The sequence below is a fragment of the Arvicola amphibius genome, chromosome 1 (genome assembly GCF_903992535.2).
Source record: "Arvicola amphibius chromosome 1, mArvAmp1.2, whole genome shotgun sequence".
NCBI classification, from domain to species: domain Eukaryota; kingdom Metazoa; phylum Chordata; class Mammalia; order Rodentia; family Cricetidae; genus Arvicola; species Arvicola amphibius.
The window spans coordinates 26180649-26192040 of record NC_052047.1 but is presented as its reverse complement, the minus strand read 5'-3'; the positions used below and the strand labels follow the sequence as shown (position 1 = coordinate 26192040).

Sequence of the window (11392 nt, the reverse complement as noted above, 5' to 3'; positions counted from 1 at the left end):
AACCATTTTCTCTAGGAGGCTCTCACCATGAAAACCCTGCAGCAAATTAACGTGCAGTGTTTTCTCCTGTTAGTCTGTCTGTGTCCATTTCATTCTCGGGCTCGGTGAGAAAACCCTGAAACTGGGAAAAACAAAATTCCCCTAGGGTGGAAGAAGTATTTTCAAGAGAAAACAAGAGGCGTTGAATGCTCATTTTATTCCGCATAAGTGAAGCAGTGCAAAAGTCACCAGGGCTGCAAATTTAAACTGCTCGTCCATACAACTGCCCATCAGCAAGGCGAATCTTTGATGATTTTAATAGGGTTCCCATCCTCCCTGCAAAATGAACAACCATACACACTGTATCAGTGCCTACCGTGCTGAAAGCAGGTCAACTGTCTTGCAGTTTGCGGCCCTATGTCCATTATGCATTAAATTCCTTTCAGGGTGACATTTACTTAGTCACTTTTTAAGGTTCATCCGGAAAACACAAAGGTGAAGATCTTCTTGCCCCCCTCCACCCTCCACCCACCCAAACCTAAGGTAAAAAGGGCTCTGATGCCTACAAAACATCTCAAGAAGACTTGGACTGCTCAGTGGAGACTGAGAAGCGAGAATGGACCCTCCATGAAGGGAGTCAGGTACCATAGCTTAATCCTTAGCATTTTCCCAAGTATATGTAGGAAGCCTGACCTGCCAACTGGTAAATATAGGGTGTGAAGATCACCTGCATACCCCTCTAAATCTAAAAGTAAATATAATATTCTGCAAGATTTAAGTACTAACCATAGCCGTGTGTATGTGTGTGTGTGTGTGTGTGTGTGTGTGTGAGAGAGAGAGAGAGAGAGAGAGAGAGAGAGAGAGAGAGAGAGAGAGAGAGTCAGTATACTGCTGAGGATTGAACTACTTACTGGCTTTATGTATCCTAGGCAAATTCTCTACCAAGATACATCCCAGCCTCTAAACATGCAATGTGTCCTTCCACCGGTTATAAAGACTGATCCCAGTGAGCTGGAGAGACGGCTCAGAGATTAAGAGTACTGGCTGTTCTTCCAGAGTCCTGAGTAAAATTCCCAGCTACATGGTGGTTTGCAACCATTTATAATGAGATCTTGTGTACTCTTCTGGCATGAAGACATATGTATAAGCGGGACATTGCATATATGTAATAAATAAATAAATCTTTAATAAATAAATAAATCTTTTTTAAAAAAAAGGAGTAGTTAAAGATTGATCTCAGGTAGCCAGGCCGTGTTGGTGCACGCCTATAATCCTAGCACTTGGGAGGCAGAGGCAGGCAGACCTCTGTGAGCTCAAGGCCAACCTGGTCTACAAGAGCTAGTTCCAGGGCAGACTCCAAAGCTACAGAGAAACCCTGTCTCAAAAAAATAAAAATAAAAAGATTGATCTCAGGGCCTCATGAATCTTAGGCAGATTTTCTACTGAGCAACCCTGTCTCCACTACACTTTTAATTTTTGATTGTGAGCTGCCACATGGGTGCTGGGAATTAAACCCTGGTCCTCTGGAAGACCAGTTAGTGCTCTTAACCGCTGAGCCATCTCTCCAGCCCCCACACTCTTAATTTGGAGTGAGTGCACATTGAAATGGTGACATAGCTTGGCTCCTGCCTTACACTTAACTGATCACAAACTTTGTCTCTAGCTTCGACCGAAAAATGCACTTAAAAGTTTATGTCTTTTAAATGTCTCTATAAAAACCAAAAACAGCCGGGCGGTGGTGGGGCACGCCTTTAATCCCAGCACTTGGGAGACAGAGGCAGATGGATCTCTGTGAGTTCGAGGCCAGCCTGGTCTACAAGAGCTAGTTCCAGGACAGGCTCCAAAAGCTCCAAAAACAGTTTAAGTCACATTTGACTCCTACATTCCAGAAAGGAGTTACTACCTCCAACAATCAAAATTCAAGAAAAAAAAAGAGAAGAAAGGAAAGGAAAGGAAAAGGAACGTGACCGGTGTACAACTGTAAAACTGTGTGAAATGGGCCTGGAGGTTAAGGGCACTTGTTGCTCTTACAGAAAACCCCAAGTCTGAGTCCAGCCATACCCATTGGTGACTCCTGTTCCAAGGGGTCCAGCTCCCTCTTCTGACCTCTGTGGGTGCAGACATACATGTTGTACATATATATACACATGCAGGCAAAACACCCATACACATGAAGTAATAATAGGTCTAAAAAAGGTGTTTTAATACTGGACCTGATTTTCATGCACAAGGTGCATTCATTCCCATAAGTGTTCAAGTCGCTTCCACACACAGGGCTGAGGATCCTAGGACATGCTGGGTAGTCGTAATGATCACATTCCGGCTACAAAAAAAAAAAAATCGAGAAATAACTTGAGACACACCCATTACAAAATATCTAAGAGGGGACAACATCCCCTAAATTTCATTAAAAAAATATCCTAAATAAATACCTAGGTTTGCCCCTGTCCCCCTTGTAATGTAAAAATCAGATGCAAAGGTCCAAAATACAATTACAAAAATAAGAAAGAAAAAAAAAAGACACCAGAGTCAAGTGTGGTTCAAACCTGTAGCTCCAGTACTTCAGAAGCTGAGGCAAGAGGATGGCCTCCAGTTTGAGGCCAGTCTGGGATACATAGTAAGTTTTAGGCTAGCCTGGGGAACACAAGTAGACCTTGTCTAAAAACAAAAACCAACAAACAAACAAACAGAGCCCAGCATGGTACCAGTTGAACTAATCTCAGCACTTAGAAGGCAGAAGCAGAAGATCGGGTGTTCATCGTCACACTTCGGTTGAGCCAGCCTGGGCTACTTGAGACCTTACCTCAATAGTCTAAAACACAGTGAGAATCTGGACATTTAGTAAGCCTCATGTTGAAACCCCACCCCAACCCCACCATTACCTAATTCAGTGGTAGTATGGAGTGGGGAGGTGGTATTTATTTTGAGACAAGATTTTACTATTGACCTGGAACTTGCTGTGTAACCCAGGTTGGCCTCAAAGATTTACTTGCCTCTGCCCTCCTAAGTGTTGGAATTAAAAGAATTCATGTAATACCTAGAAACTACAGGGGTTTGTTGTTGTTGTTGTTGTTCTTATTTGGTTTCTAGTTTTTCAACACAGGGTTTCTCTGTGTAGCTTTGGAGCCTGTCCTGAAACTTGCTCTGTAAACCAGGTTGTCCTCGAACTCATAGAGATCTACCTGCCTCTGCCTCCTGAATGCTGGGATTAAAGGCATGTGCTGCCACTGCCTGGCTCCAGGTATTTTTGGTTTTTGTTTTGTTTTGTTTTTGTTTGGGGGTGGTGGGTTTTTCTAGACAGGGTTTCTCTGTAGCTTTGGAACCTGTCATGTGCCACCACCACCTGGCTTTTCGTTTTGGGGATATTTTTTGGGGGGGGAGGTTAGCAATGTCTTTTAGCAAGTCTTTCTGAAGTATTTGATATTGCTTCATTCCTCATCTTTCCATGAGATCCTTGAGTGTTACAAAGACCACAGTTCCAGCTGGGGTACACGGTGAAGAGGATTGAACCCAGAGCTGCACACACACAGGTCAAGTGCTCAGCCTCTGAGTTATACCCCTTGTCTAAGTCAGGGTTTCTGTAGCTGCAAAGAGACACCATGACCATGGCAACTCTTAGAAAGGAAAACATTTCACTGGGGTAGGGTGGCTCACTTACAGTTCAGAGGTTCAGTCCATTATCCTCATGGGGGATCATGGCAGCATAACATGGTGCTGGAGAACCCTACATCTTGCAGGCCATAGAAAGTGGTCGGTGTCGCTGGGCATGGCTTGAGCAAAAAGGAGACCTCAAAGGCCACCTTCACAGTGACGCTCTTCCTTCAACAAGACCACACCTGCTCCAACGAGGCCACACTCCTAGGAGTACCACTCCCTTTGGGGGCCCTTTTCCTTTAAATCACAATACCCCTATAGAAAATATACTCTTAATTTAGAAGCAGGACAGCCTGGCATCCACCAGGTCCTGAGTCTGAGTCTCAACAAACCTCACCCCCACCTCAAGAGTCTAGAATGCTGCCGGGCGGTGGTGGCGCACGCCTTTAATCCCAGCACTCAGGAGGCAGAGGCAGGCGGATCTCTGTGAGTTCGAGGCCAACCTGGGCTACAAGAACTAGTTCCGGGACAGTCTCCAAAAAAAAAGCTACAGAAGAAACCCTGTCTCGAAAAACCAAAAAAAAAAAAAAAAAAGAGTCTAGAATGCTATGCTGGTGTGGTGCTGCCCAGCTGTGCTCCCAGCGCCTTGTCTCCAGCATGGCAAAACAAAGCAAAACCTCTCAACCAATGGGACAGTTGAAGGTTCTATGCCACGCAGGAGACCTGTCTCAGCCAGCCATCAAGGGGACTGTTCTCAGACCTGCTGGGATCATTTATTTGCAAGCTGATTAGGCAGAAAACGTTCTCAGTCAGATAGCCCAAGGCAGCACTCCTCCCCCTTATCACACTGCTGCCTACAGAGCCAGTCCAGGAAGACAAATAATCCTTCTAACAACTCCAAGTGGTCAGCTCTCAAGTAATAACTGCCATCTGGAACGGAGGACCAACCAAGTGTAATCGTGTCTGCACCCTACCTACAGCGTCCCTTGCTGTGCCAGGCCACACCCGAAGACTGTCCCCACGCTGACACCTTCCCATGCCTCTGCCAACCAGTGAGTCTCTGTCCAAATGATAATGATGGGGCAGACCCCTTGATGCAGAAATTCTTAGTCAACTGTTTCTGTCCACAGAAGTAACTAAAACAAAATAGGTGAAGTATCTGATTTAGAAAGTAACTATCAGGGGGCTGGAGAGATGGCTCAGTGGTTAAGAGCATTGCCTGCTCTTCCAAAGGTCCTGAGTTCAATTCCCAGCAACCACATGGTGGCTCACAACCATCTGTAATGAGGTCTGGTGCCCTCTTCTGGCTAACTGTATACATAATAAATAAATATTTAAAAAAAAAAGAAAGTAACTATCATACCTCAGAAAATGAATTATTAAAGGAAATATTAAAACAAGCAACTCCTTGGGGCCTTGAAAGACTGAGCTATTCTCAATTGAAATGTCCACTTTCAGCTGACACGGTGGCTTATACCTATAATCCTAGTACTCAGGAAACTGAGGCAGGAGGATATTGAGAAAAGAAAAGTGTATATTCATTGATCTGTATCGAGGCTGTCGTATGGCTTGAAAATGGCTCAGCGCTGCTCTGTACGGGGAGAAACAGGGCTGGTAATTCATACTTACTGTTCTGTATTCTGAAGGCTCAACTACGTGAGGGTCGGAAAAGTCGTAAGAGTTGGAGGAGACTGTAATGAGAAAACACGGACGTGGTACATGTGACGGTGGTAAATTGTTCATAAAAGACCCTAAAATCCCAGCGTGTAAGAGATGGTACCTTAAGCCAGCCTCTAGCCCATGTGAGCATTCTCAGACAAGTGAGCCAGCACACAAGGGAAGCTCGCTCACAGGGGTGGGGTGCAAACAGTTTGTGGGCTGGGGAGCTGTCTCCGTGACTGAAGTGCTTGCTGTCAACTGAGTTCTGACCCTCAGCATCCAGGGCTGGGCATGATGGCTTTGGTCTACAACCCCCAGCATTGGGAGGGGCTGAGACAGGTGGATACCAAGTATTACTGGCTGGTCCTTCTAGCAGAAATGGCAAGCACAGGGTTCATCAAGAGACCCTGTTTCAAGAGTAAGGTGGAGAGCAATACAAGCAAAACCAGCGTTGACCCCTATGCTCTATATGCCTACAAAAATACACATGCACGCACATACACTCAACACAGAAAGGGAAACTAAAAGATTTGAGCTTCTTTTGTTTGGTTTGGTTTTCTGTTTTTTGAGACAGGGCTTCTCTGCATAACAGCTCTGACTGTCCCAGAACTTGCTTTGTAGATCAGGCTGGCCTCGAACTCAGAGATCTACCTGCCTCTGCCTCCCGAGTGCTGGAATTAAAGGCATGGGCCACCACCTCCCCCTCTTCCCACTCTTCTAAGAAACGCACAGAACATCTGGTTCTGTTTCTATCGAGTTTCTTGAAAACTGATTTTGAAGTTCCAAGCATCAGGGAAGTGACTAATAGTACAAGATAACTTTCCTCTGTGTATTCAAGATTTTTTTTTATTCAGATAAACACAAAACTGGATTTAATTTTTGAGACAGGGGCTCCCAAAGCCCAGGCTGATCTTCAACTGCCCACGTTGCAGGGGCTGGCCTTGAAAGCATGATTCTCTTGGCCTCTGCTTCCTAAGTGCTGGGATTACAACATGAGCCAGTATGCCAAGCTCAATAGACACAAAACTTGGTATAGGCATGATTATTTCAATACTGCTTTCCCATAGACATCAATTCCGTCCAGTGGAAGGTCTCCTGGGCATTCCCACGTCCAGCACACCGCAGGTCAAACTCAACTGGACTGTGGATACAAATACAACTGCCTATCTGGAGTCCAGAAAATCTGCTTAAGAGAGAAAGAGCAGGTGGTTGGGTGATGTCTAGAAAGAGCTGGGATCGAAGCCCCAATGGGAACTTCAGGGGGTGCCGGACCCCCACATTAAGCTTCCATTCCCACGGGGGACCCTCCGGGCAGAACTGCCAGTAACGGTAGGCATCCGCCGCTCAAGCCCAGCAGGCTAGCGTTCTCATCTCTGACCTGGTCTCCCTTCACCGGTCCCAGACACCAGACCCTATTTGAGCATCACCTGCAAAGTCCCCGGTGAGGAGCAACAGCACCAGTGGCAGCATCACCAGAGCCATCCTCCCTGCTCTGCTGGAAGGCTCTAGAGTTCATCAAAAGAGCAGTGGGTCTATAAGTTACCCGCGGCACCACGCGGGTGCGAAGGGGAGGGGCAAAGGGCGGGCTGGAGACTAGGTAAACCAGGACAAGGAGGAAAAGAGAAAGAGGGACAAGCCAGGCAGGAGAGGGGATGAAGGAGAAGGGGGGAGGTTTGGAGAGGCACTAGGGGAAGCATACCTCCTGCCCACACGCACAAACCTTCCAGATTTCTAAGCAGCCAACCTCTCCGCAAAGTCCACACAAAGCGAACCACGCCGCGCACCCCCCCCTCCACCTTTCACCAGCCCATATACAACCCCTATGCCTCTCCAGGGATCCAAACACCCTGCTGGGTCCTCACAGCCCACACATAACACCTCACCTGAACTCTCCACAAACCCCTCCTCATCCTGCAGCCTCCTTCCGCACCTCCACCCCCAAACACTTCACACACAGCACTTCACACACAGCACATCACACACAGCACATCACACCCAGCACACACAGGTACGCACAATCTAACCCCTCCGCAAATCCCACACGTCTTCACCTCCCCTCAAGTGCTCCAACCACCTTATCTCAACCCCACCCTCAACCACACACTCCACCGCAACCTGACCCCTTCTCCAAAGCCATACATGCCTCTACATAGAATCCATTAAGCTTCCACATACTCCAAATACATCTCCACTATCCCTCCACCCATAAAAAACTCACCCATCAGCCGGGCGGTGGTGGCGCACGCCTTTAATCCCAGCACTCGGGAGGCAGAGGCAGGCGGATCTCTGAGTTCGAGGCCAGCCTGGTCTACAAGAGCTAGTTCCAGGACAGGCTCTAGAAACTACAGGGAAACCCTGTCTCGAAAAACCAAAAAAAAAAAAAAAAAAAAAAAAAAAAACCTCACCCATCCACACACCCCACACATACCCCACCATTCTTCCTCCACCTCCCCCCACACAACTTTCAACATTCCAAATACCTCACATCTCACCTAACCCATCCCCTACACACTCAAGAACCACACAATCTGTCATTCTTCCACCGAATACTTAAATGAGCCCCCACCCTGGATGTTTGGGTGGAAGTTCCATCCCAAGCCCCTCCCCCGGGGGTTGCCTCAGTCCAGACTTCACCCCCCAAGAAAGCCCGCCAAACGATGACCCTCCCCAGAGATGCTCAAGACCACTCCCACGGAGTATTTAAATTGTCCCTCAGAGAACAAGCATGTGGTTTTCCAGTCTTCCTGTCTCCTCTCTGGGGGGGCTGGAAAGCCATCTGGGAGTGTTGGTATCCATTAAACCTGGGCTTTTCCTAATTTGGTTTGATTTGGTCTGATTCCTATTATTGCATCCACCAAAAGACTTATCAGGGTGCAGAAACTTTTCACTGGCAACCCACAAAATATTTCAGTCCTCTTCCACAACCCACCACTCTTCCACTTCTCCACACCACACACACACACACACACACACACACACACACACACCTTTGACACAACCCACATACCAGTACTATCCTTCCAAACAAACCACCCCAAACATATCATACCATTCTCTCCAATAGTACACTCTCCACATACTCCCTACACACCCTCACCACACACCTCACTACACACTCTACCTACTCACCACACTCTCAACCCTCTACATACCTCAGTCTTTCAAACATCCCCCACAAAACCCATCACACAACCCATCACCCCTCCGAGACTTCTCCTTCCCCCATACCCACCACCCTTCCAAACCTTTCATACCCCATGCACACCTCCCACAGACAATTACCTCTCCAGTCTTCCACACCCCAGCACACACACACACACACACAGTCAAAGTACCCCTCTTCAGCCAGTGGTGGTACCCCTCTCTGGGCAGTGTTAGTGCACTCCTTTAATCCCAGCTCTTGGGAGGCAGAAGCAGGTGGGTCAATGTGGGTTTGAGCCCAGATGGGACCACAGAGCTAGTTCTAGGACAGCCAGAGTAACACAGAGAAACTGTCTAGGCCGGCTGCTCAGCCCCAAAATAACCACATAGAAACTGTATTAATTAAATCACTGATTGGCCTATTAGCTCTAGCTTCTTATCAGCTAGCTCTTACATATTAATTTAACCCATTTCTATTAATCTGTGTATTACCATGTGGCTGTGGCTTACCAGCAGTGTTCATCCAGTGACTGTCTCTGATGGAGCTACATAGCTTCTCCTTAACTCCACCTTCTTTCTCCCAGCATTCAGTTTAGTTTCCCCTGCCTATCTCTATTCTTCTCTGTTCAGGCCCAAGACAGTTTCTTTATTAACCAATGGTATTCACGGCATACAGAGGGGAATCCCACATCCCATCTCCACATATCCTTCCTGTATGCAGCACACAATGCACCACCTCTCCACCCTTCCACATACCCCAAACACAACCCCCAGACCTCTCATGACAATACACCCCACAAACAGATCCCCCACTCTTCCACTTTTCTACATCTCACACACATCCCTACCACTCCTCTAAATACTCCATCCCCAACAGATCCCACCACACCACTCCACATACTAGCCTTCCACACACACCACAACCCTTTCAACGTCCAGACACTCTAGCCTTCCACAACTCTCTATCTACCTCTCCATACACCTCGCTCATGCCCATCACCCTTTCAAATACTCCAACACTTTACACACCGCACCATGCCCCTTTCTCTATACACTATGCATGTGCACCACTACACACATGCACACCACCATGTCCCTGTTCCTCTATATACCATGCATGGGCACCACCATGTCCCTGTTCCTCTATACACACATGGCACCTCCGTGTTCCTGTTCCTCTATACACACACGGCACCTCCGTGTTCCTGTTCCTCTATACACCACACATGGCACCTCCGTGTCCCTTTTCCTCTATACGCCACGCATGGGCACCTCCATGCCCCTGTTCCTTTATACACCGTGCATAGATATCACTTTTCCAGCCCCTCAAAGACCCAGACTCTGCACACATCATACATACCCCATCTCCCATCATATCTTCAGCCCACAAACACCCTACTCCTCCACAAACCCCACTCTCAATTCCACCACAAACCCTACAACCACTACACAGTTCACACCCCCACCAACCAAAACAAATTCCAAGATATCTATTTCGGAGGACTATGTTAAAACCTTCAAAAAGGCCAGGTGTAGCGGTGCTTGCCTTTAACCCCAGTTCTCAGAAGGTGGAGACAGACAGTTCCAAGGCCAGTCTGATCGCATACCAAGTTCCAGGCCAGTCAAGGTTACATAATAAGACCCTGTCTCAAATAACGACAACGATAACAAAAGCCAAACCTCTGAAGGCCAGGTGAAGTAGCATGCTCCTGTAATTACCACACTTGGGAGGTGGAGGCAAGAGGATCATGAGAGTTAGGTCACCCTTAGATACGTAGCAAGTTTGAGACCAGACTGAAATACATAACAGCCTGTCTCGGAACACATGACCAAGAACAAAGTTTCTGAAGTATATTAAGTGGAGTAAAAACTGAAAGTGAAGCCCTGTAGCTTCCAGAGCTTCACAAGTCACCCCACCCCCGCATCCCGTCCCCTGACTATGTTCTAGTCACAGGGTTTCCTCAGTCCACCTCAGGGCTTGGCCTGATGCTGACGTCAATTTAGACAGCTGCAGAAGCTTTCTCAACCATCTCTCGGCTCACAACGTCTGCAGATCGGGAATGCTTGCTGAAATAACCAGGCTAGCTGAAGGATACAACAATTATAGTTTTATTCATTAGAAGGGGAAAACTCACGAAACAGGAAATGAGACATCCAAGCACAGCGGTGTCCCATGGGACTGGTGCAGAGACGGGGTGGGGGGAACCTGGGCGGTGCACAGGTTTTTCCTAGGGTCCCAGAAAACCACGCCTTACCTGGGCTCCACCTCTTAAAGATAATTGATCTATTCTATCTGTTCCATGAAGGATATCATCACATCCCTGCCACTTCAGCCCTTATGGTGCACTGTTGGCAGTCCCCAATAATCCAGGATGCTCCAACTGTTCCTGGATAGTCTTGTGACTAAAGTCATGGAACTGTTGAAAAAGCTCCTCATAAAAACAACTCGATAAAGCAGAAAACAATCCCTGTGGCTCAAATGGTGGGGTGTGGTGACTTAAACCAGCAATGGTTGATCTTGGGAGGTAGAAGCAGAGATTGAAGACTTCCAGGTTGTTCTCAGTAATACAGCAAGCTTGAAGTCACCTTGACCTACATAAGGTCTCGTCTCCAAACAGAGCTACATAGTAAGAACCTGGCTAAGCAAATGGTTTTTCAAGAAAGAATTGGTCTCTGGCTGAGTGTGTAATGTGACACACTTCACTACAGTATGGCATGGTTGTGCAGTTTCCCTATGCACACCCACTCTGAAATTAATCCAGACTCTGGAACGCACAGCCTCCTGCTTCCTCCCTCCACACCCACAAATAATGTTATCATTTTATATTAATAGATAGTTATCGTATTAAGGCACTAGCTGAAGTCTCTCTTTCTCTTCACCTTGATATCAAGTGAGCAATTATTTCTGGGTAAGGAAGGCTTGTCTCCTAATTGTATCACTTTGACCATTGTGTTATCATAGAGCAGGGCATTTCTAGCCTGTGAGGCCACTTATTAATCTGACTTTTGTATCCCTCAA

General features: G+C 47.1%; 1 protein-coding gene across 1 annotated transcript; it reads right to left on the bottom strand.

Moving 5' to 3' along the window:
* Nucleotides 1-269: 269 nt before the first annotated feature.
* Spink2 (serine peptidase inhibitor Kazal type 2) lies at nt 270-6702 on the bottom strand. Its single transcript, XM_038317713.1, has 4 exons — nt 6660-6702; nt 5203-5264; nt 2193-2302; nt 270-315 (listed from the first exon to the last, which is right to left on the bottom strand). Exons 1-4 carry the CDS (start codon nt 6700-6702, stop codon nt 270-272), a joined length of 261 nt encoding a protein of 86 aa, XP_038173641.1.
* Between the last annotated feature and the right edge of the window lie 4690 nt (nt 6703-11392).

Coding starts and splice junctions, on each gene's coding strand:
- Spink2 (XM_038317713.1), bottom strand. CDS start 6,702: ATGCTGCCACTGGTGCTGTTGCTCCTCACCGGGGACTTTGCAG. Junction 5,265..6,659: donor CCTCACCGGGGACTTTGCAG/GTGATGCTCAAA, acceptor TTCTCATTACAG/TCTCCTCCAACTCTTACGAC. Junction 316..2,192: donor ACCTTGTGCATGAAAATCAG/GTCCAGTATTAA, acceptor TTCATTTTGCAG/GGAGGATGGGAACCCTATTA.